The sequence below is a fragment of the Catharus ustulatus genome, chromosome 6 (assembly GCF_009819885.2).
Source record: "Catharus ustulatus isolate bCatUst1 chromosome 6, bCatUst1.pri.v2, whole genome shotgun sequence".
NCBI classification, from domain to species: Eukaryota; Metazoa; Chordata; class Aves; order Passeriformes; family Turdidae; genus Catharus; species Catharus ustulatus.
The window spans coordinates 32,990,891-33,016,729 of record NC_046226.1 but is presented as its reverse complement, the minus strand read 5'-3'; the positions used below and the strand labels follow the sequence as shown (position 1 = coordinate 33,016,729).

At 40.5% G+C, this 25,839-nt stretch overlaps 2 protein-coding genes across 2 annotated transcripts in view; one reads left to right on the top strand and one right to left on the bottom strand.

The window, feature by feature from the left end:
* Positions 1-6,077: 6,077 nt before the first annotated feature.
* SRP14 (signal recognition particle 14) lies at positions 6,078-9,188 on the top strand. The gene is made up of 5 exons (XM_033061907.1): positions 6,078-6,161; positions 6,618-6,690; positions 7,346-7,458; positions 7,988-8,020; positions 8,361-9,188. Exons 1-5 carry the CDS (start codon positions 6,138-6,140, stop codon positions 8,448-8,450), a joined length of 333 nt encoding a protein of 110 aa, XP_032917798.1. The 5' UTR covers positions 6,078-6,137; the 3' UTR covers positions 8,451-9,188.
* Positions 9,189-9,886: 698 nt separating this feature from the next.
* Positions 9,887-25,839, bottom strand: part of EIF2AK4 (eukaryotic translation initiation factor 2 alpha kinase 4) — a 37,945-nt gene continuing 21,992 nt past the window's right edge. The window contains exons 25-39 of the mRNA XM_033061906.2: positions 25,619-25,787; positions 25,010-25,126; positions 24,523-24,588; positions 23,813-23,983; positions 23,094-23,228; positions 22,872-22,979; positions 21,998-22,126; positions 20,638-20,724; positions 19,243-19,355; positions 16,822-16,880; positions 15,832-15,929; positions 13,790-13,858; positions 13,169-13,213; positions 11,955-12,079; positions 9,887-10,763 (exon numbers count right to left, since the gene is read on the bottom strand). Of these exons, the coding sequence (XP_032917797.1) occupies positions 10,709-10,763; positions 11,955-12,079; positions 13,169-13,213; positions 13,790-13,858; positions 15,832-15,929; positions 16,822-16,880; positions 19,243-19,355; positions 20,638-20,724; positions 21,998-22,126; positions 22,872-22,979; positions 23,094-23,228; positions 23,813-23,983; positions 24,523-24,588; positions 25,010-25,126; positions 25,619-25,787 (1,546 nt within the window). The 3' untranslated portion in view covers positions 9,887-10,708. The remainder of the gene's footprint in view (positions 10,764-11,954; positions 12,080-13,168; positions 13,214-13,789; positions 13,859-15,831; positions 15,930-16,821; positions 16,881-19,242; positions 19,356-20,637; positions 20,725-21,997; positions 22,127-22,871; positions 22,980-23,093; positions 23,229-23,812; positions 23,984-24,522; positions 24,589-25,009; positions 25,127-25,618; positions 25,788-25,839) is intronic.

The following is a 25,839-nucleotide window of genomic DNA, read 5'->3' as shown; positions in this document are numbered from 1 at the left end:
GGAGGAATGTTTAAGGAAGAGCAAAATCTACTCTATCTTGAGTAAGTAGTAAGTACGCTTGGCAGCTCTTACAAGAAGGGAATCATACTGGAAGTATCTGGTTTTAACCGGTAACAGTTAAAAGTCTCTGTTTTTCCAAAATTAGGGCTTATGGAAGTGAGAGCAATGATGTCTAAGCCAGTCTCTGTCACCTCACTCATCTGGTAACTAACTTGTCTTTTTTTTGTGATGTGCGGATCTTGTATTGGACATCGTTACTTGAGCTATTTAAAATCTATTGTTTCACAGGCACTGCAGCTTTTGTTGTGATCCTTAAACCTCAGCAGTCTAGTCAGGTCTTGCTTTGCTGGGCATCCTCAACAGAGGCAGGAAATAGTGCTGGTGAGGTGGTAGGTGACCCTTTTCTTCCTGAGACAGCAACACCCCACAGTATCATGAGAATACATGCTGCTGGGGTTTCTGTCCTTCTGATGAGACCGCAAATGGAGGATAGCAATGACATTGTGGCTCCCTTTGTAATTACACATCCCCAGGTGATCTCTGATATCAAGGACAATGTTATCCTCCCTGGTGACATTCTGCTGACTTAAAATTCCCGCTGATTTGTTTTGGTTGAGTTTTTGATCTTGGTTTTTTAATATGTTGTGATATTCTTCATTTGTTTTTTTAAAAACTTACATAGTTTAAAAAAATTCCTGTAACCTCACTGGGAATGTCTGGTGGAAATTTTTCACAAGTGCATTTCTGTCTTTCTGAAAGTAGGACATACCGATGTGAAAGAAATGATGCTCAACCTTATCTCTGTCACCTCATTACTCTTGAGCTCCAACTTAATTACCTCCGTGATGCTTTGCACAGCTCTTAACGAGACATTTTGTGTCCATTTAAAAATCTGCCATACTAAATGAAGTGATGACTAGATACACTCTTCTCGCTCGAGAAGAGGAGATGTGAGGTTTGGTAAACACCATTTCTAGAGCAACAAGAAGGTGTATCATGTTGCACAGGCTTCGTCCTGCACTCATGGAGTTCACACGTCTTACAAACTGAAACCCTGCTGAGTGCTTATGTCACAAACCCACGGTGCCGCAGTCACGGCCACAGAGCGATGTCTGTGCGTGCAGTGCAGTGTCACTTCCCAGCAGTGAGACAGCAGCCACAGGCTGAGGATGAGAGGAGGAAGGAACAGGCAGGACAGCTCAGCTGCGTCACCTCGCAGGTGCACTCCTTCAGAACAGGCTGTTCTTACACTGCTGTGCTCTACTCACAGCTCAGTTACTGGGACCAATCAAAAAACATCATGGATGTTCAAATTGCATCTTTCTCCTTTTTTATCTGACCATTTTCCTCCAGTGTTTTGCATTGGACTTGGAGGCATGTGAAATTGTCTTTTCCTTCCTCTATCCTTCAAACTAAACATGTATGATGACATGTTGCTTCTTGTCCCTAGGCCCTTCCTCACACTTTGGGAGGTAAATGAATTGGCTCTCTAATTTCATTGTTCCCAGAAGTGTGCCGAGCACTGCAGCATTAATCATGGATTCAGTGCATACATGCCATTGTAGGGTCTCCTTAGAGAGCACAGATGCCACCATCACTTGCACACATGAACAACTCTGCATCTGTGTTTTTCTGGTTTCCCTCACAAAATATAAATCACTGTTAACGTTGCTACTACACAATGAAAGTCAATGTCTGTTGAACTCAAGGTTACACGTAACCTATCTTGAAACTCATGTGTAAATATGACATGATACTGAATAGAATAGGAGGGATTCACTAAAATGAACAGAAATGCTTAGGGAAGAGCTTAGGGTAAATGAATTGGTTCCTAAGACATAAGGAACCTGTTTCTCAAGAAGATCCCTTTGGAGGTTGGCTTCTCACTCAGCAGCTTTCTGGTAATATACTGTGGTCTCAGAAAGACCTTTCTAAAATGCATCACTTAGTTCTCTGTTGGAATCTATAAGGTATAAGAATGTTTCTCTTTTTCAGGGTTACCAGCTGATTAAGAGAATAACACTCCTTTGTGCCTCTGTATCTATATTGATCAACAGGTCTCTGATCATTGTCCCCTTGTCCTTTATTTCTTTTCACAAGGGCCATTTATAAGGAAGGTTAAGACCCAATCTCAGGACTGATGTTCACCTATACAAATGTAACCAACTGATTACTTTGTTGGAAATTCACCTAATACTAGAAAAAAAGAATAACTGTTCCTTCTTCTTGTTAAAACTTTTCTTTACTCCCCTGACACAAGGCTTAGGCATGTTTTGGTAGCTATTCCAGGGGTAAGAGTCATTCTGCCCAATCAGCCTCTGTTAAATGTTGGCTCTAGAAGACTTTTCTTTTGCCTATGAATCTCAGATCTGGTGAGGCCAGTAGGACAGTGAGGTGTGCATCTCTGTTTTTACACTAGTGCTAATGATAGACTTGTAAAGGGGGGGAAAGGCTGTTACTGGGCTTTTGCTCTAACACTGACTCTTTTTCCTGTGCATAGCTATACTTTGACGTGGTATTCTTAAACTTACAGATCAAAGAGAATTACCAAAATGATCCACTTGTGAATTGTGGGCCATTATCTGTTATTAACTCATCTTGAGCACTGTGGTGAGCAAACTGTAATTTACAGTATGTTATTACATTTCTGCTCACTGTGGTGTGCAGCAGCTGAATATGTGTGTGCTAGTCCATAACGAGTAGTAATCTTTGCCGGCTAATTCGCATAGATCATTGCCAACCTCTACTAAGGTTGATCAAGAATTTAATTTACTTCTAATAGTTTTGTTTTTCTGCTTCCTGCCCCTCCCACCACATTTAGGAGAAAAGATTTCACCTTCTCCTTTTCTCTTCAGTACATGCTTGCTTCCAGGAAAACTTGGAAGCACAGCAACAACCTCCTCCAGTTCTCTGCCAGATTTCCTTCAGGATTTAATGATTCAGGTGGCTTCATTTGCTAAATTTTTGCCAAAAAAAAAAAAAAAAAAAGAAGAAGAAGAAAAGAAAAAATAGTTCTCCACTGACACCATATAATAAAGTTGAGCAAACATGAGGGCTGGTAGGAGACTTATTTTTATTGCCTGGCCTTGGTCACATGACAGATCAGGTTACAAAATACTAATACCCCTGCCAACTCTCAGGATCCACCAATTCCTCTTGCTACTGTTTTAATCCAACCTGCCTTTTCTTTTTCTTTTCCTCTTTTTTCCATTTTTTCCCTATTTTTCCCTTTGTTTTTTCTTTTTTTCTTTTTTATTTTTTTTTTGTGAGGGCATGGGGTGAGGGGAAAGACATCAGACTGGGGCAGGAGATAGAGTGAAAACGAGTATATCATGATTGGGAGTATCCCTTTAGCTCCTTCAGTGTTTGTTCAGCACTTTTTCGCCAGCTGAATAGCTTATTCCCTCGGAGTGTTGGCAGCCTTTGGCAAAAGTAAAGCAATGTCAGCATTCCCCTGTTCCATCTATTTTTTGGAAAGGAATCATTAAAAATGTTCCATTTTCACCTTGTTTGCAAGTTGTGATTAAGGCTTCTCCCCCAATTAAATTGTGACATTCTGGCATGAAAAACAATTTCAAGATCGGGAAGATAAGCTAACACACATGCACACATGTAAAAAAAAAATAAAAAATCCTCCTTCTTTCTTGTGGAAAGAAATTCTGCAGTTCAGTGGAGTCACTTCTTTTATTAGCAGTGAGACAAATATATTTTCAAAAAAACTGTTGATAAAATAACATTTGAAAAACATAAACTTCATGCAACTCTCTGGAGGTCTTCACAGCAGTTTGCTCTTTGTTCCTTCTTCCAGCATGCAGCAAAACCAGAGCTTTAGTGTCACAGACTCCTGCAAAGAATCTGCCTGGAGAGGTGGATGCCCTGTATCTTTGTGCAGTCTCTGATGTGGCACCTACACTGCTACTGACGCCTCAGCCACATCAAGATGGGCACCAGCCTCAGCATCCCAAAGGTACATCTCAGCAACAGAGGTAGTGCCTAACAGAGGGGGGAGTTTAAGGGGAAAAAAAGCCTCTCCGGTGTCCTTCCCACAGGCATTAATGCTTTTTGTTGTGTCAAAGGTTTAAGAGAACAACTAAATATAATGTTTCTCCACCTTTATAATGAAGAGCTGTGGCACAGAGAAGTTAGGAGAGCAATTCATGGCAACACAAGACTTCTCTGGTGAAGTCAACAGTCAGAATTCAGGTGAGAGTTGTAGTCCCCGTGTTTCAGCTATGAGACCACCCATCTTCTCTTTTGGCAAGCATGAGTGGAAATGTACTTCTGCCTTCCAGTGCCTGTGACCATCGTAGTTTCCAAGGGGGAGTATGTTGCAATTGTTCTAGTTTTTCCATTTCTGCTCTTCTTTCACAAGTTGCCTATAAAAACCTGCAACACTCTCACATTGTCCATGTCCAGGGCTCTCTTGAAAACACAACCCTACTCTGATTTCTCACAAAACAACCTCTCGTAGTCAGGATTGTGCTGTGACTTCTCCAGCAAGCAGGCAGGGCTAGAGGAAGTACATGTGAGCAATGACTCCACACATGCACCCATCTTTGTTTTTTGTGCCCACTGACTGCAAGCTGGTAGGGCCAGGGACCACCACTTACTTCACTTCTACAGGGCTTTGGCTTGGCAGTACTTCCAACCACAGCACTGATGGACTTCCCTTAGAATGGCTGCTTTCAGGAGGCTTCAGCAACACATATTCCTCCTTTTTCATGAGATTTTTAATGCCGTGAGAAACAATGGAATTTATTTTGACGAAGCCTTTCTTCCTCAACTGCAAACAATGCAAGTGCAAAAGCATCAGGAGGATGATACCATCCATGATGTGGGAAAAGTAGTGCCGATCTCTACACTTCCATTGACTCTAACATAATGGAGTTCCCTTAATAACCTGAATAAATACCTGGGTAGATTTTTATAAACCATGGCCATGTTGCAATGACCTGCTTCGTGGGTATTTGTTTCCTTGTTCTTCAGGCAGCTTCATTTCTGTGTGTGCAATCACAGCACCCTCTACTGCCTCCCGCTGAACCTAAAAACCGACCGCGAGTAATTGTGGACACGAAAAAGGATTTCTGGAGTGACTAGGCTTTCTCATTATCACGTGTGGTTTCATATACGAAACAACACCCCCACCATGAGAATGATAATGCAAGAAGGTATTTTAGTTCTGTCTAGAGCGTAGAGCAGAGCCCATAAATGAATAGGGTGAACTCCTCAGGGACTCTCAGCCTGAGAGCAGTTTTTCATTTTAATCTGTAAGGCATTATCTTCCACCTTTGTAAGGTCCGTGGAGGACATAGATCTATTTTCCTAGTGATAAACATGAAAAGGCACTAGGTTACTCGTGTGCGCTCCTGCACCGACTGTCACGGGCCTGACAGAAAACCCCCATTACAGAATCCACCCCTCAGGAGCTCCAAGTGTCAGGGTGTGAAGTGCTCTCTCGGCCCTGCCAGGCGCAGCTTTCCCCTCTGCTGTTTTTGCACAAATCCGGGGGTCTGGCTCGTTTACTGTCAAATCCCGCCCTTGGCCGCCAGCCGCGCTCAGCGGGGCCCTTTGCACCAGTCCCGCCCCGCTGGGGGCGCCGGGCCGGTCCCCGGGGAAGCCTGCGAGCGACTCCCGGTGCGCGGCCACGGACAGCGCGGAACGTTCGCTAGGGAAAGCACCCTCCCGGCAGCGGGCGGAGCCGCTGGAATCACGCTCGGCCCGGCCCGGCAAGAGGCGCGGCCTCTGGAATCGCGCTCGTCCCGGCCCGGCTGGAGGCGCGGCCTCTGGAATCGCGCTCGGCCCGGCCCGGCAGGAGGCGGGGCCGCTGGAATCGCGCTCGGCCCGGCCCGGCAGGAGGCGGGGCCGCTGGAATCGCGCTCGGCCCGGCCCGGCAGGAGGCGGGGCCGCTGGAATAGCGCTCGGCCCGGCCCGGCAGGAGGCGGGGCCGCTGGAATCGCGCTCGGCCCGGCCCGGCAGGAGGCGAGGCCGCTGGAATCGCGCTCGGCCCGGCCCAGCCTGGCAGGAGGCGGGGCCGCTGGAATCGCGCTCGGCCCGGCCCGGCCCCGGCGCTCCAGGCCGCTGACGTGGCGCTGCCCCGCGCGGCGCGTGCGCACGCGGCCCTTCCGGAGCGGAGCAGGATGGTGCTGCTGGAGAGCGAGCAGGTGCGGGGCCGCGGTCCACCGGGAACCGGGGCGAGCCCCGTGTGCCCCCGCGGAGGGAGGGAGGGAAGGAGGGAGAGAGCGGGGCCTCACAAAGCCCCTGGGGGACGCCGGGCCTCTGCCAGCCCCGGCGGCGAGGGAACCACTGCAGGGGAGGGGAGCGGAGCAGGCGTCTCGATGCGCGGGGACTCTGTCTCGGCGAGGCAGAAGCGCCGGGGCATGGGAGGTCTGGGGGCTCAGAGCTCGTGTTCGGAGTCAGAACCGCGGGCAGGGCCGCCCCGGCTGGGACTTGGTGCCGTGCAGCTTCAGCGTGGGGAAAGCCGAGAGCCGGCCTTTCCTCGGTGCTGGCTCCCGCGGGTGGGAGAGAGGCCGGGCCGGGCCGGCGCTGCGCGGCGAGAAGAGCTCGGCGGGAGCTCGTGTGGTGCCTCCCAGCCACGGACGCGTCTCTTTCTCTTGCAGTTCCTGACGGAGCTTACCAGGCTCTTCCAGAAGTGCAGGACTTCCGGCAGCGTTTTCATAACGCTGAAGAAATGTAAGTTTTGAGTCTGTTACTGGATTAAAGAGGTGTTCCTATAAATCTGACTGTTATCACCAGGTATTTTAAGCGATGAAGTTGTAATCCGGGGTATCTGAGGACAAGAGTGGCCGTAGGAACAAACTTGTCAGCTGGAGCACTGATGGCACCACTGTTAGTCCTACATCTGTTAGCTGTATGACTAATAGTTAGTACTAATGCTGTTAGCACTAATAACCTTTGAGTGAGACTGTATTTCAAACTGCAGGAAATTCTGTGACTTTGATTGTTAAACAGTAAGTGGAAATGGTTAGTTTCTGTAAAAGGAGAGTTCTGATGTTTTCGTGTTCGTGTTCCTCTGGTTCCTGGCTAGTTGGCACTACTGCAGAGGCCATGTATCCAGGCAGGAGGCCGCAGGGTGACGTGCATTTAAAGCATGGGCCTACAGCACCCTGCAAAGCGGATTTACTTCTTTTTTTCTGGCAGGTGTGGTTTACAGAACAGATCCTTCTGGGGTTCTAGAGTAAGAGCAATTTGGCAGCAGTGTTAGTTCAGCTGGCCTGAAATTCCAAGGTGTTTTATGGATCTGCTCGTGAGCAGTTTTTAACATCTCATATCAGAAAGCATCTGTTGATTTTAATGAAATAAGAATAAAAATTCTTTTTCAATACAGATGATGGCCGAACAAAACCGGTTCCACGCAAAGGCCACGTAGAAACTTTTGAACCAGCAGACAATAAGTGTCTCCTAAGAGCTACTGATGGAAAGAAGAAAATTAGCACAGTGGTAAGTGACAGCTTTTAAGTTAGGAAAATTAATGGCTCTGTTGTTTTTGATTGATTGCTCCATATTTTAAGTGAAACTTGAGAAAATGTTAACCAAAAGTTGAAAACTTGATGTGTGTTTACATTGAATGGGGGATTGGGAGGGGCTTTAGCTGACTTTAGTTCTGCTCTGTGATAAAACACAAGGAAAAAATGTTACTTCGAGAAATGGTTGAGAATCTGAACTGCAGCATATTTATGGCTCCAGAAGTGAATCAAACTTTGAATGCTTTTTCACATTCTTCCCATTTGAAAACATGTGACTTAAGGATGAGTGGCCTGTAGAGGGTTTTTTTAATAAAGGAGCGTTTTCTAAGTCAGTGAAGTTCCATGACATACCAATGCAGCACATTGACCACTAAATGTGATAAAAGTTGATCCAACTGCTGCTAAAAAGACCAGATGGTAACTGGTGGCTAAACATGTACAGATATTTGGTCTGTAATAGAAGCCAGAGTTTTCATGGTTAACCTCCAGTATTACTTTTGTAGGTGAGCTCAAAGGAAGTAAATAAATTCCAGATGGTAAGTTTTGTATGCTTTTTACCTTCCTTTTCTATAAGTAGTAGAAGTGGTCTGTTGGAAGCACTGCACAGTTCTGAACAAGTTGATTATGTGCTGAACTGCCACAGAAACTAACCTAGACTACCCATTTATCTTAATCTGTTTTTAAAAAATCCGGTTTTATTTTATCTAACCTTGTAAATTGGTTTAGAAACAGTATTTTCCTGGGGCAGAGTGTAAGAGCATGGTTCTCTGGGAAAAGGCAGATAATTGGCCATTAGTAATAGATAAAATGTTACCTCTTGCATATTGTAATTTAAGTATTTGGGGTTCTTTTATATGGTTCTAATTGTTCTTTCAGGCATACTCAAATTTGCTAAGAGCTAACATGGATGGCTTGAAGAAGAAAGACAAGAAAAGCAAGGCCAAGAAGAGTAAAGCAACACAGTGATGGGGCAGTGTGCTACCATCACTATAATAGACTTGACCCTTGCTCAAAGCAAAGTCCGTTTCTTTTTGAGTTACCACTTGTCTTTGGCTTTCCTTCCAGCAGGATACTGGGATGTGATCAGTACTTTTGTTTAAACTGAGAGCAGAGGTGCTTTCTTTGGGTTGTTGTATGGCAGGAGTATGTACAGCATTATACTGAACTAGCTTTACACTCAGTTGAACTGTACTTACACTGCTGCTGTTTACTCTGCAGTGTAAAACCTGTCTGGGGGTAGCACAGGGTGAAGACAAATGCACCGTACCAGAAACAAAACAGGACTGGAGCAGGAGCCTCAGTGACAGATGCCCAGTTTTATAGATAAGCCTCAACAGTTCTAGGGAAAGCAGGTCCCAGCATATTATGAGGAACAGCTGCTTTCCTGTTTCTGTCTTAATCTGAGGGTCATGTCTACATGATGCAGTGCAGATATCCCCAAGGCAGCCAGCACAGTGCTCCAGTTCCTGCAAAGCCCTCATGGCATGCCGATCCAGCTGTTCTGACCTGGACTTGGGGTGGGGGGAGGGTAGGACTGCATCCTGTTCCCTTCAGACATGGCTTAAAAATGCTCATGTCACCTAAATTTTTTTTACAAAACATCATCCTTCAGTATATTCAGGGATCTGGATTTTCCTTCCTTCATATGAGCAGATGTAAAAAGTAAATATGTAATTGCTCCTATTAAACATAACGAGAAATTAATTGGATGTGATAGAAGTTTTTTTGTTTGTCTTGCAAGTTATCTCTACATGTTTTAACTTTGCCTTCTTTCTACTCTTTGTTGTAGCAAAGAAAAGTCAGTAGGTATTTATTAATGCAATGAGCCTGCAAATGGCAGTCATTTGAGTAAGAGAAAGAAGGAAGTGTAAGTTATTTAAACAAGGTACCAAGGGGGGAGCGAGGGTAAACACTAGTGTATTTCCAGAAATCCTTAACATGTCTGCATATTCATGCAATGTTTTGATTTGAAATACATTATATATATATATATATATATAACTGTGACTGCTGTAAATCATAGTTTCTCAGCTTCTTTCTTCCTGATGGGGTTGTATTACAGTTTAGCTTCAAGAAGATAATTATAATATTTCCATCATTAACTTGACTTTAACTTCAAACTTAATCTGACAACTCAGGTTGTTAGTTCAAAACTTTGGTTATGGCTCAAGCACATAAAGGTTACCATTTCTCTTAAAAATCTTTGGTTTCAGTGTGAAACAAGTGTTTTCTTTTGTCAGGTCTTCATCTCACAGAACCTGCTGCTTGATTTAAATGCAAAAGTACAGCACAGGCAGCCAGGCTTGTAGCAACTCAGCCTGAAATCTACCATGTTTTATACATAAATTAAAACAGCAGGTTAAAAAACCCAACCAAAAATGACACACAAAAGGCTTGTAATAAGTGTTTCAATAAGGCTCAGCAGTTTTTATTACATAAAAACTCCTCAAAAATGTTTTAAACAATTTTTAAAGGTATTTAATTATTTCATAATTCTAGAACTGACATTTCTTCTTGTAGCACTACTGTTGCATAAAAGGCATTCTGAAACTATTTTAAAAAGTAGTTTTACACCTGTACAGCTGATTTGTGTAGCATAAGGGGCAAGAACTACATGGTAATAGCTACGTGTGGCTATAGTCAGACTTGCTCCTTAATTGCCTATAAAACAATTGCTTCCACATTTTGAAAGCATTTGGTTTTGTATTTATCATGGTTTAGGAATGTCATTCTCTAGTTTAGTGCTCCATTTGAATCCATGTGCCACTCACTGCCCCCTCCCCCTGCCAGTGGCTGGAGAGGAGAACTGGGACACACAGAAGGGGAAGAGCACAGGTTGAGGTAAGAATTTACTGGAAATAGCAATGAAATAAGAAAACAGTAACAGCAACAATACCAGTGGCAGAGGGTGCATGAAAGGTGAACAAGTCCACTTGCTCCCTCTGCCACGCTGTGCCCACCTGGAAGGGACCTAGAAGCAATGGTGTGAGCTGATACAGATCAGCCTCTGGGTCCTGGCCATGCTTCCTCCTAGCTACAGCAAATGGCTGTACAGCCATTTCTGGCTACAGCCAGAACCACGACAATATTATACATGAAATGCAATTTGGACACAGAAAAAGACACTAGTTGCCTGTCTTGCATTATTACAGCTCTTTGAAATGCCTTTTGACAAAACTCTGCTGTCCATTTGTAGAAGCATCCCATAACAGATGCTTTAAGTACTAAAACAAAACCTTGTATTCATCTCGGTAACTGTACAGGATAAGTGCAGGAACCCTAGAGAGGGAAGGAAAAAAAGAGTTTTAAAATTTTGAAACTGCAGATTTGAATGCTGCAATTTCTATGACAAATCCTCACAATAAGATAGCAAACATTTAGTAGAAAATCAGTAAGTTTTAGTTTGTTTGGCTGTGACTGCAGTTTTCCCCTCATCTTCTTTCCATTGATTTTGCCTGTTCAGTTTTCACTTCAGTGATCTTAAGGCTTATGGCTAAGTAGTGCTGAGGCCCCAGATGGCATGGGAAGATAGTCAGGGACTGTATTATGTTCATACCCAGCATTGTATGGAATAGTATTTGGGTTCTATTGCTCACAGCCTTGCAAGCCCCATGAAGAAAATAAATGCTTCACTTGATATGTAGCTGGCTTAGTAAACAACAGACCTGGAGCAATTTTGGTGCATCTTAGAAAAAGGAACCAAAGTTTTAGTCTGATTTAAAGGTTAAGTAGTACCTTCAAGTGGAACAAAGGTTTAAGAAAATGAAAATGAAATAAAACCTATAATTAGGCATAAATACCCAGGTTTCAAGTGGACCAGTATATGCAACATTTGACAGTTTGATGTTTAAAACTGGATGTATCCAGATGATCTGTATCAGCCTTGCCAGAATTCAGCAGGGAGATGCTTATAAAACAGAAATGGGCTTTACTGTACATCCACTGTGTTTGCACAAAGCTGGGCACTCTCCCACCTGTGCCTGACTGCCATTATTTCAAAGCAGGAGGAATTAAAGGTGCTCAGGAGCTTTAAAAAGACAAGCTGAGTCCCTCATCAGGAAAGAGGGCCTTTATGTAGCAGTATACATGGGTATATTATACATACATGTATCTTTACATATATAGAAGCATATATACTATGTATAGCAGGATACCTGACTGTACATAGTTGTCTGCTATTGATTTTTATTAACACAGCATCAAGTGAGATAAAAGTGGCAATACAGTCTAGAGCTTCTTGAAGAGACTTAGAAAAATTTGGAATTTACACGGCCAGGAATTTACATTTTATCAATGAGGGTTAGTGACCAGTCTATAGTTTTGAAGGACCTGTATACATTTCCTAAGTATTTATTTTTACTCAGAAAGAGGGGAAAGCAGAACACAAGTTAGGAACAGCTTATCTTCTAGTTTGAATTACAGAAAAAAATTGAGGCAGTTTATGTATCCACAAGAGCTTAACAAATTTACCTCTTTTCCATTTTGAGACTGTAAATTTCATCACAAATTGCTTGTAAATATGAAGATCTCTGCTTAGGCCATCGTGACACCAGTTGTCTCACAGTAGCATCAAAGGCTTGTCTATCTCCATCAAGCTAAGGAAAAAAAAATTGTCAAGGAACTATGCTAGTCTTATATTCTTTTGTGAAGGAAATACTTCTCCCAGTAGGATGCAGCCTTCTGAATACTGTGTAATGTCAATGGTTTTTAATTAAACAGCTTTCAAACATGAATGTCAACAACATGTACAACTTGATTTATTTTTTTTTAAGAAAAAGTGTTAATTTAGTGTTCAGTTTCTTAACACATTTCAGTGTTAAAAGGCATAAGCAATGAAAAGGGCTGTGTCAGCTTGGCAGTGCTGTGATGCAATGGTGATCAGAAGTGAATGATGCAAGCTGATCATGTGCATATGTATTTAATTTTTTTTTTAAGTAAAGGGTGATAAACTACCTCCATGATTTATATAGACTGGATGAACTAAGTATTTTGAAAATGTCTTGAAATGTTTTGCTGTGTTTTGATTACCAGACAGGCACTGCTTCAGAGCAGCAGATAAAAGGTATGAAGGTACTAAATGCACTTCCAATAGGATGCCATTCTTGAGTTTGGTATTTTTAAAGGGTGGAGAGGCATCTCTCTCTAAAGCTAGTGCTGGAGTGCTTTTCATTGGAGAAAAGAAGAAAGCTTTGTCTTTGGTGTCGTCATCTTTTGTACACCATTGACCAGTCCCTGAGTTGTTAAAGGTGTTGATGTAATATACATCCCCTTTACATTCATCCACATAAGGGATGTTTCAGCTACTGTACTTGAAACAAGTGCCTCAGTATTTTGGGTTCTCTTTCATTAAGAGCTTCAAGAGCACCTTTGTTGAAACTGGTATTAATGCTTACTGGTTTCTGAAAAAGAGCAGTTAAGATTTAATTTTAGATAACTGTTCTGGGGAAACAAGACCTCAGACCTTTGGATTAGGACTTCCTAACATTGTCTTGTGTTACTTGGAGAGTTGACAAAAAGTTTTTTCTCAGTAAAGCTCCCTGGGTAAAAAAATCCTTTTAAGTTTTAAACCTAATTCAAACTTGAAAGAGAAATCTAGGATGGATGAATTTTACACTTCATTTGGAACAGAATTTATCATTTATTGTGTTTGATTAGAGTTCTAACAACAATACTTATTTGCTTACCTCTAATGATAAGAAGTGTATCACAGTTGCTTTTGGTAGATCAACCTGTAAAATTACCAAGAAATCAATACTTAACAGTTCTCTGTTACCAGTTTGCCAAGTAGAGATGAGCTATATTGAAGGGACTCGGACTTTTTGATTTCCAGAGAAGCACTCATGCTGCTAAAACTGGGAACTTAGTTTAAAATAATTAAAACCTTTTAAACTATTCATGACAGATTCTATTATGGAAAGTTGCACATAGTGCAGGCAAATAGGCAGTTATGTTCCCCATTTTAAAGTCCTTTATGATATGGTCAGTGAAGTCTAAAAGCTATATACAAACCAGAGCTATGTTGGCTTAAATGGAAGTGCAAATCTAGCAGGAACAAGTTTCACATCTACCACAGTAGTTGGTGTAATTACAAATCTTTGTTAAATTTTATTCCATGCAACTGTTCCATACATACAATTTGAGATACTTTTCAGGTGTCAGAGAAACAGACCAAGGGTCTTACTTAACCAGAAGTTTGATTAATTTGGTTATTGCTGAAGTGAGGAAATTGGCAATAGTTTGTTCTGGACAGGAGTCTGCTGCAATTAAGAATTTGGAATTAATTCAGGCTTCTGCCAAATACTTACTGCTAAAATCTCAATCTCACTTGTTTTCTGTTGCAGGCTAGAAATGAATGTCTGAAGTCTTGTTTGTACCTAGGAACAAAAGATGGGCAAAAGTAAAATACACAGCTTATGTAAAACAATTTGGGAACACTAATTTTATATTGCATAGATGACAACAAAAGAGGCTGCTTCTAACAAGATGTAGAACTACATAATATTTAAACAAATGTTTAATATAATTTTCAGTAAAAAATTTCACAACAATCCTTGATGAGCAGGAGAGGAAGGAGACTGGGGCTGAGACACTCTTGAAGCAGTGGTACACGCTTGGTAATGCTGGCACGGTGCTAAAGCAGACAGAACAATGTGGATGCTTGCACAGCTAGTGAAAACTGCCCTCTGTTTCTGGGTACATGAGAACCTATGACTGGATGCAGTGAATCACCTCCAGCTAAAGAAGGAGGCTGGCTTTTGACAGCCAAACCAAAATACGGGTCATGCCTTATAAGTGGTCCTGCAAAGGTAGCACTTTACAAACGTAGTTGCAGCCTTGCATTACATTCTTTCGTACCTTGGAAAAGTTGCTTTTACATATTCAAAATCTGAAAACAGCAAGTTTGTTTAGCTCAGAGAGTAACATCCACTTCTTCAGTTGGGTTCTGAGAACTATTAATTGGGGAGATGCTTTTGTTTCACATCCATGTTTGGACTGAAAAGGGGGGTAAGATGACAGTTCTGTTTCACCATGTACTCTAAATATCTTGAGGCTAATAATGCTAAACAAGAAAACTGATATTTATTTCTAACATCACTGAATGTTTTCTACACTACTATAGTATCATATTTTAGGCAGGATTGTAGGGTTTTTTGTTATTGTTCTGGTTTGGGGGTTTTTGTGTTTTTTAAAATCCACATTTTTTCTTAGGCCTTTAGTTTGAGACAACATAATGAAATAAACTACATAAAGTATCTTTTACAAACATACTACAAATTAAAAGTATGATGAACTTGCACCTTTGTGCTGATTTTCTCTGGGGTAGAGTTAGCTTTCTTCACAGTGGCTGGTATGGGGCTATGTTTTGGATTTTTGCTGAACACAGGATTGATAACATGGTTTTTGTTATTGATGAGCAGTTGATCACTGATAAAAGTAAGGAAGCAATGGCTGGCACAAGACTGTTAGCCACAGATACAGGGATCAAACATTATTGTACTAAAGTTTAAAGAATTTTCCAACGTCTTCCCCCACTGCTGCATAGATTATTTCTTTTTAAAAAATGTATAACTTTTTTGATAACACAAGGCCTTTTCTACTTTTTGTACAGCCACACTGGTGAGGAAGTTGGGGCTGCATGGGAGGCTGGGAGGTGACACAGCCAGGGCAGGTGACCCCAGCTGACCTGAGGTACATTTCAGACCATATGACATCATGCTCAGTATATAAAGCTGGGGGAAGAAGGAAGAAGTGGGGACATTTGGAGGGATGGTGTTTGTCTTCCCATTCACCACCACAGATGATGGGGCCCTCCTCTCCTGGAGATGGCTGAACACCTGCCTGCCCGTGGAAAGCACTGAATTCATTCCTTGTTTTGCTTTGCTGGTGTGCACAGCTTCTGCTTTCCCTATTAAACTGTCTTTATCTCAGTACAGGGGTTTTGTGGCTTTTACCCTTCTGATTCTCTCCCTGATTCCACTAATGAGGGAGTGAGCGGGCAGCTGTGTGGAGCTTGGTTGCTGATGGGGTTAAACCATGACAACCTTTAACTTCAGCATTTAGGGAGGAAGAAAAAGCAAAGGGAAGAACCACAGTTCCTAGAAAAGTAAGATTTCCAATACGTGTACACAATGATAGTTGAGCCACGATGTCACAGATAATTCCTAACATCCAAACTGTTAAAAAGGGTGGTCTTTGCCTTCACCCATTTGTGTTACTCCTAGTCTATTTTATGAATAAAGAAGAAACAGTATGAATTTGTTTAAGTTAGGTGATAATGGAAGTATGAATTCTACCATTCCTTAACTTCTAAGGATCACTTCTGAATACTTATTTGATGTGTGTGTACCTGAATTTCCTGACGACGCCTGGCACTAGCAGATAATTTTTCAGGAGCTATGACACTAACGTTAGGCACTACAAGAGTTCCATGTGATTCAAACACACCTAAAATGCAAACACATCATTTTAGTTTATAGTATTTCTTTATACAACAAGCATCAAGAAACAGAAAATTCACAAATATTAATAAGGTAGAATCAGTGTAGTACATGGATTAAAAAGCTGCCGCAAGCCTCCAAAATCTGACAGGATATTGAAACGTGCACGTAAATTCTCAACCACTCACTTATGACTTTGAAGGACTGGTTGTTAAGACTAAGAAATTTGGTATTTTACATCACTGTTCCCTGAAACTAAGAAAAGGTCCCAAATGACTTGCGTAATTTTGCAAAGGAATGCAGTGCACTAAATATCAAAAAAAGCCATTACAAGAATAAGGCAACTGTTGTAATCTGTGCTCAGTCCCATAGCAGAATCACTGACAAAATGAACAATAAACCTTAGCTTCCCCAAATAACAATAATTAAAATTTGCAATGGCTTATTTTGAAATACAAATTTCCACTTCTGTAGTCACACACACACAATCTCCCCAAGTTAAACATGGCCTGTCTCCCTCCCTATTATGCATGTTATTTGTAACTTTTTTGGTAAGTCAATGTAAACAGGTCTCAATACTCTTAACAATTATAGGTCAAGTTATTTTTCATCATCCTCAGCTAGGAGAAGTGAGTTTTGGCTTTCCCACCCTCTTGTATTACTGCATCAATGAATGCTTATATGGAGAATATTCTGTCCATTGGTCTGAGCACTTAGTTTGGAGAAAAATTCAGTTTGAAATCACTTGGAACAATCTCTGAGATTAAGAGGCAGTGCCTCTAATCAGAGCTCTGCTATAAAACATTTTCTTACTTTGCCTTTGGTAATATTTTCTGTTCAAAAACTATTTTGTAGGAAAGAGGAACAGTCTGTATGTTCTGTCACTAGATATTAAATACCTGAAATATTAGTGAATGATCCTTTTTGATTTGGCATTGAAAGATTATCTGCAGTTTCTCTAAAAATAAACAAAGACAGTTAAGGAAACAGATTTACAATTATAAAGAAATACTGTAATAAGACAGTAGTTTCAGATTATCATAGATACTTAAACTTAGTTCCAACAGATAAAGAAGTTTGCAGATACTCCCCAGCACACATTTATTATTCATTAATCAATTCTATTCAGGAATTGACAGGACACCATACAAAATTACATTAAAAAATCAGGTCTAGAAGCAATTATCCCTATGGATACAAAAAAGGTCCTCCCTATCATGCAAGAGTGATTTATATCCTAATACAAAAATATATTGTGAGAGTATTCTCTCTGAATTATTAATTTAATCTGTTTCTCACGGGTGACATAATACTAAAGTATAAAAGTAGTATTTATACTTAAGAGCACATATATTCAAAGAAGTCTTCAATAATTAGTTTGGATACCTATACTTTCCACCTTCAAGAATTCATTAAAAGAAATTTGTCAGCACTATTACAGTCAGCTTTTGCATTTCTCTGTTTAGTGGTACCATGCAAAGGTGTTTCTATTCTGTTTTCAGAATTTAGAAGTAAGGTAAACTTTTTGAAAGAATGATTTTCTTTCATAGCTTCTAGTAGATCTGACACAAAGCATCTGATGATCAGATTAGTTGCTAAGTTAAATACTAAGACTGGCTGAGGCCAGAAAAAGGAGAACAAGAGGTGGGTAGCAAGAGACATCAGCTGGTTATATAAACTACTGCTTGATTTCAGCATTTCCAAGCTTAATTATTTCCTTTACTGTTAAGCCTAGTCAGAAAAAATGGATGGCAAATCTGTTAAGTTTCTGAATTCTACTTTGTGTGACTAATGCATGTCTATTCCTGCTGCCAATGCATGCATATATATCTACACACATGTAAATGTATCTAGATGCCTGTATAAACTTACAGGGGGCTATGCGCAAATAACAGCTGTGCTGCTTGAGCACACTGGCATCACCAGCCTCTCCTGTCATTTCTGTACTAACTTCCACTGGTGACAATAAATAGTACAGTAGTTTCACGAATACAAGCCGCACGGATTATAAGCCGCACTTCCGGTGCCTCGACAATGTTGCTGTCTTTGTCAATAGATAAGCCGCACCCCGAATATTAGCCGCACTTTCGTTCGTCGCGAGAATCCGCGCGCAGCTTTCACAAATTGGCCAATTAGTAACAGGATCGCGGCATAGCGGGCTTTACTGGCTCGGGGCGGGGCCAGGAAGGCTCGGCCCGCTCATGGTTGCCGACGGGGCCGGGTGGCCCAGCTCAGCGCCACGGCTCGGCAGGGCTGGCCGGGTGGTGCTGCCGCCGCCGCCGGGCTCGCTGGCCCCCCTCTCCCGTCAGCACCGCCCCGCGCCGCGTTTGCTAGCCCTGCCGGCAGGGCTGCTGCCGCCGCCGCCGGGCTCGCCGGCCGCCCCCTCCCGTCTGCACCGCCGCCGCGTTTCCTCGCCCTGGCCGGCACTGCAGGCCCCCGCACCGCCGGGCTCCCCCACGCTGCTGGCCCCGATTCTGCTGGGCTTCCCCCGCTGCCAGGCAGCCCCACCCGCCGGCCTTCCTGCTTCTGCCATACTCCCCTGCACTGCTAGCCCCAGTTCTCCCAGGCTCCCCCGCCATGCTGGTTCAGGCTCTGCCACCCGCCCCCCACACTGCTGGCCCCGCCTCTGCCAGGCTTTCCCACCTCTGCCGGGGCCGGCTGGGCTCCAGCTTGGCTTGGGGCTGCCACGGGCTCTCACTTCCGTGTTGGCAGCTTTTAGAATTTTGTTAATGTATTAGCCGCCCCGGAATATTGGCCGCACTTCCGGGTTTCCACCAAAATTTTGATCAAATTGGTGCGGCTTGTATTCGTGAAATTACTGTAATTTCAGTGAAGACAGGGTGAATGGGTTTTCCTGTGTAACTCAAGTCTTTGCCAGGTGTTACTTTCACTTGTGCCACCAGAGCATACAGAAGTGCAAGTTATACCTTCATTTTACCATACCAATACTGCCTCAGAACGAAAGGGATTTGCTGCTTTGATTATTTGATTACACAGTACACAAATATCATGGAGTTCTGCTCAGTAGCAGGGACTTGCAGGCAGCCAGATAAACACTACTGCTGTTTTAGCAGCTTTGAGATAACTGTGTGGCCTTTTAATTTATGAAGCACTATGGATGTGTGAATGTAGAAGCAGCTAGGGAAATCAGTTGCTTTCCTAATCTCAATGCTGTAAAAAAGCTTTTTGCTTTCTTTTCCTCTCAAAAGAAATCCAGCAATTTAATTACCAAATTAAATTAAGGTCTAACTGAGCATAAGCAAACATATATTCACTTCTGATTTTGACTACTCATGTTATTGACATGTTATGCTACTTACCTGCTACATCTTTCATCACCGATTTTCATTTTCAGTTTCTGGACCAGGTGATCTAGTAAGTCAGATTCTAAAATCCTTTTCTCTGTCTGCCTGTCCTTCTCAAAGGATTTCACCTATGATGTAGTCAATAGCTCTTAAGATGGTTGATTCTTGAAATGGCATACAAATAAACTTATCAAACATAATCATAACCAAATTGTTTCACCCATTAAAGGTGAAAGAGTCAAAGGTAGGAAGCTATTATCATTACCCAATAAATCACTGCCAATTAAATCTCTGATTAATTTTCTTTTCAGCCAACTACTAATTTATTCTGCATTCCCAAAGCGTAAACCAACTTGGCTCCTGCATTTAATATGTGATAATTAGGTTCTAAACAGAATGGTTTATAATTTTAAATACCATATTATTAATATTTTTAGTTAAGCAATTACATTAGAATAAGGCTTGCCTTTCAATTTGCATGAGTTAACTCACACATTCAAAACTTAGGAATCTGCACCATCTTTATTGGCAAGAGGTTAATCAGTAACAACACCATTCACCTCCATTAAGATCTCCTTTTTTAGTTTTGCTTCAATAAAGCCATATTTAAAACAACACACTATAATAGCCTTGTGGAGGACTTTGAAATATCACATTGTCATCATAAAGATTTACTTATTTTTGCAATTACTGCTGTTACAGTAACAGAGTGAATAAGAAGTGAAAAATATTTTAGTAAGGCATATTGGCTGTCCTTGCCATATGCTGTCAAATGGTTAGTATTTTTTTCAGTCAAAGAGTGAATCTGTATTCTTTTCTCTAATGATCCAGAATATTTTAAAACTTTTAACTTCAAAAACCAAAGGTACCTGAACCACAGGCTGCAGAGTACAGAAGTACAGAGTACATTCATGTTGTGACACAATCCAGTCTTTGCATCCTAATTTGAGTTTAGAGGTGAAGAGTGTGGTTCTGACTGTCTGCTGGAGCTACACAGATTTTTTTAGATTTACATTTTAGTTGTATTTATTTTGTAACATGAAAAGGTGCCAACTGCAAAGATTGCTAAGTCAACAAATTAATTTTGTAGATTAAAAGAAATCAAAGAAACCTTTTTCCATGTTAAACCATCGATGGTACTGTCAAGCAATGTTTGCACTAGTTTTTGGACTTTCCTAGAGGGAAGGAGGTCTGTGAATAACAGTGTTATGCAGGGATAAAAAATGTTTAAAATACTGAAATTCTTCAGAATAACATCTCTACGACTTAACAACCAAACTGTATTTACCTGAACTCCACTTAAGTATAATTTATATCATATTAATAATGACCTTAAAAAAAAATGTAGAACAACAGAGTACAAATCTGAAACACCATAAAACGTGTTTCCACCAATGGTCCCATGCTTACCTTCACATGACTTCCTTCCTTCTCTGACACCATAGCCACATATGTAATCCCAGAGCATCTGCAGTATTCCTGCAGCTCTTCCTGGGACTAAAGTGTGAACAAAAGAACAGGAGCAACACATTAATTTGACAGATTTTATAAAATGACCAGTTAAGTAATCAGTCTCCTCTCTTTAATTAAAGTAACTTGATATGCAACAGTCACAGGGCTTCAGAGAGAGAAAAGCTTTATTTACAACTTGAGGAGATGAAATTTCATTATGCATGTATTTATCCACCCAATACTTGCTAAAATTGAAATCAAAGTCTACACTTAGAGAAAGCCTAAGTCCTGCAGCCCAAGTTCCCACATAGAAGGGCTACCTATACCTAGGAGTGTAGAGTCTAAGTAACTAAAAATTTGGTATTTAACATCAGGCAAACAGCCACCACCCTGCTGCCTGCAGCTTTCAGTCCTGCATGGCTGGAAGTCTGCCACAAAAGGGGACTCCATCTGGGTTCCTCTAAAACCTAGGCTATGCTGACTTTCTCAGCACTGGATTGCAGGACAGCATTAGACAGAGGCAAGAACTACCCAAATCTTAATTCCTTATGAATCAAACAAACAACCCCAAACCAAGAAACTCCAGCCTAGGTGATCATAGGAAAACTATATTATCTAGATTTTTTTTCAATTCCAAGGAGACTGTTGGAAATACTATGGCAAAAAATTACAAATAAAGTCAGACGATGAACTGAAGGAATTCAAAACTTCCTGCCCTGCAGCACATATCATGGAAGGGGCAACAGCAGAGTCTCTCTTGTTAGTCACAAACTGGGACACTTGAAGGTGAAGCAGACCCATAATCCTTAAGTAAGTGCCACCACCTCTAAAAGGGACTTCAGTGAAGTTGTGCTGGCTACAACTCTGTTTGGTTTCAGCTGGACATAAAACTCAGCTTGCTGTTCTCTCTTCCCCTCCTACTACACATCTCTTCAAGGACTACATGGGGACCCATGTAGTAGCTCAGTTTGCTAAACTGTATTTCTAACAGTAGAATGATGTCAGTATTCTCTCTGTACCTGAGTGTCTTTACCATCTGGCTATTTAAAAGTTGATGCTACTTTTCTCTTCTTGATGCACCCCCTATTAAGTATTCAATTTATTAATAGGAGAGATCCTTCTTCACACATTTAAATACTCAGGAAGAATGCTGCAAGGCCAGTGAGACTTTCTTGACATTATTGTATCTGAATAGCACCCTACATGCTCAGTATTATGAATCACTACCTCCAGAAAAATATCCCCAGAAACTATGGTTTCAGTCTGCACTAATCTTGGAAAACAATAATAGAGGATAACACAGAGCTAAAAATTCTACCTGGGACCAGTCATACATTATTTCAGCTGGAATTCCTGCAGTCCAGAATTTCTGAACAATGTTGATAGCTCTACCCATTGACATCTGACCAACACTTACAACCAGCAGGTCACATGAGCTGACAGAAACCTGAAGGGAAAGTAAAATCAAGGAGACAATATTAGACACAAGACCACTTTCCCCCTTTATAAGGCAGCTAAAGTAGCAAAGATGGACAAATATTCCAACATTTGTTAAAATGGATCAAGCTAAAACACTAAAAAAGGGGTTAGATCCACCTCTTTTGAGAGCTACAATCCACCTAATCTGAAAGCCACTGAAGCTCAATCTTCAATGCAAAGCACCTCCACAGCCTCAGCTTGACAAGTATCCCTGCCTACTCTGTTCTTTCCTTCCCACTCTCCTTGACAATGTTAATTTATTCTTATAGAAAAAACATAATAAAATACACATTCCACAACCAAGTCAAGATGTGTGACACTCCACAAAGTAGTCAATATTCTTAAAGTTTCTTTCCATCTCTTCTATACTTTAATAAAGGGACAAGTAGTAGGGGAAAAATAACACTAAATCTCTGCAACTGTACTCTTTCATCTGAAGGAATACACAGGCTGAGAAAAACATCCCATTTAAATTGAAAATAAAATGGTGTTAGCCTGAAGATCTTGTCTTCCCTTAATTCTCATTTAATAAATAGTTCTGTGTAGAGAAACACAAAAGCAAAGAGGTCATCTTGGTGTCTGCCTTCTGCTTCAGTATATTATTCTTTTGGAACATGTGTGAACATCTTATTTTCTGTCCATCTCTAGCTACAATTAGGTTATTGAACTGTCAGAATAAACAAATTCCCCACTTTCCATAAAAAGACACTTACAGAATCCTCCACACTGGAAACAGCAGCAGTTATTTTATCTATAGCTATGCTGACTCCAACAGCTGAAGGAACTGGTCCTACTGTCTGTGGCCCTCTAAACTGTGGAATCTCAAAACAAGAAAAAAAACAGGATTGAAGACCAGATAGTTATCTTGGCAAAATTTCATTTATTCATGGGCTAAAAAAAAAAATCCACATTTACTAGAAGAGATGAGCGCATACCAGATGATCATATCTGCCTCCTGCAGCAAGAATTTCAGGCACAGTTCTTTGTCTTCTTTTGATGTATGCTATAAACTGAAAGATAATACCATTGTGCTGCTGTATTTTGTAAACTAGTCCCAGATTTATAGAGATCTGTAAAATAAAAGTGAATATGTGCACATACATAATTAATTTCCTGTTAGCAGCATGGATTTAAAACACTGTTTTCACATAAAAAGACATATGAAAACATTCCTTATCTCCAAAAATTTAAAATACACTGAAAAATAAGGAAATGGTGCTTTAATCTTACAGCATCCCACAAAACCTGTAGCACAAAACCCAAACAGCAAGTTTCAAGGAAGGTGGAGACCTTTAGTAGTTATTAGATTTCTATATTTTTAAAATATTTACAGCTTGTTTCAAAATTTATTAAAGCCCCTCTTTTATGCTCTAAGTAATGCCTTCAGTCTTGGTTGGGGAAAGAAAAAAAGTGTCATTACATTGAAGTTAAGCCAGAGACTTCTGACTGGAAGAGGTTTTACTTTTAAAATGCATCTTTAATTAAAAAAAAAAAAAGAAACAAAGGAAGAAGCATCAATGCCAGTAGTATTATTTGCCGTCAAAAGACACTTGCATGTGCTTTTTCTATTGTAAAATATCTTTATTTCCTACCATATTACAAGGCCCAGCAGCCCTGTAATTCCATTAAATTATCAGCAGAGCATTTTACAAACCTGAAGTTTTATTCCCAGTTGCTTTAACAGACCAATGATTTCTTCTAAATCTTTCATGCCATGCTTCAACAGTTGAGTGACACTTGGCTTTTGTTTTATCATTGTGTTTAGAAATGGAAATACATTACTTGCTTCTCCCTTCTGCTCAATGAATTTATAGAGTCTAGAAAGCTAAAAACAAATAAAAATTACAAGCATATATAGCAACACAGACAACATACATAATAGGTCCCATCTAAAAAAAAGAAAAAAATCTGATGTATTTATGGGAGTAAGATATCTGCTTTTTTTGTTTGTTTTGTCTAGCAGGCTGGTTTTATCTAGTGGAGTTGAGGAAAAGAACAGACAGACCTAAGTCTCAGATTATCCAGAAGTTAACTTCAACTCTATGAACATTCAACATTTGTCCAGAAGGTTTTTTTTAAAGTTTCCCTCAGTTTTCTTTATTAAATACCTCTCTACAGTATTCCATTTTACCCTTTATTAGTTTCCACAGCCTGTGAAACACTTTTAAAGAACAAGCTGCCATACTGACTTCCAGAGAGAACAGAGAACCAAGTCAGACCACCTGCAAAGAGATAGACCTATTCTGAACAGCACATGTAACAAGTTATTTTTCTTACTCTGGTTGATTAAATTATAAATAATATAAAATATTACTGACTTATGGCAAATTACAGGGAAATTAGCACTCAATTAACATCACTTACACTTGCTGGTGTGAGAGAAAGATTACAAAACTTGGCTTCTACTTCTCTTTTAGTTAGCTTTTCAGTCTACAAAAAGAACAGATTAAAACAACATTTAGTTGTGTTTAATGCGTTACTGTAATTTTTCAAATTAAATTCACCTATATTCCGTGCTTATAAAGTAGAAAAGACCTAACTGATATTAAAATACATTTTAAATTTAATTTTTTAAACTTTTTTATTGACTAGCCTGTCGGTTCTTGATTATACAGGTGAGTAAATCTCTCAAATACATTAAAGAATCATCTTAAACCATCCCAGTCCAGAAGTAACAAGAAACTTAATTATCTACATTTACAGCCCAAAGATAGCCAGCCTTTTTACGTATCAAGAGTATACTCCTCGTTCTGCTGGCAGTGGGCTGTTAGTAATTTTTAGAGAGAATTCCACAAAACAGAATACTCTATAGTGATGATTACAGAGGTTAGGTTAATAACCAATGCCTTACCACAGCATCATAGAGAATGACATACACTTGATTGAGTTTGTCCTCTGGTATCCCACAGTGCAAAAGTATAGCTTTCAGTAAGGCAGTGTGGTTCAGATATATACTGTAATTTCTTTCCTAGAAAAGCATAAATAAAAAAAAAAAAGGAAGAAAGAATGAAAAAACCAAGTTTTGCTTGTATTCTGTTTTCTTAAAAAAACTCCAACCCCCACAAAACAAAGAGCCTTCCTAAACATTTAATAGTAGTTCATAATTAACTTCAAACCTCTTCTTTCACTACCTTACCTTTCATCTCTAACTAAAGAATGGCAAGTCTTGTCCCATTCTACAGTAATCACTTGTCTGATGGAAGAAAGACATTATTTCAATGGTACTTTAAAGGATTCAGTTAATTTTTCCTTTGCACATAAACTTATGCTTCATTTTAAGTTTACCTAGGAAACACATATTTATAACTGCTCTATAAGTGATTATAGATTAAATGTGAAAATAGTTCTGAACTGGCTAAAGTTAAAGGACGTATCCTTTTACAAGGCATCAAACTAAATATTAAGTTAAATTAAAATTCTGGGTGGAAAAGAGAAGAAAGGGGCTGATTAGAGAATCTACCTGTAGCACTGAAAACTCTTGAATGATTTCTGAAATTGCATAAATTGTTTCTGCTATAGGCAAAAAGCTATTTCCAGTAGATGTAATGATGTCAAATGCACATTCTAGGAGTTCTTTGGGATGACAGCGGTCTAACTTCCGAGGTCTGAAAACTCGCTCTATACAGTATCTAAAGGAAACATTGAAGAATGAATCAGCCTCTTCAGAAGTCACTGTCAAAG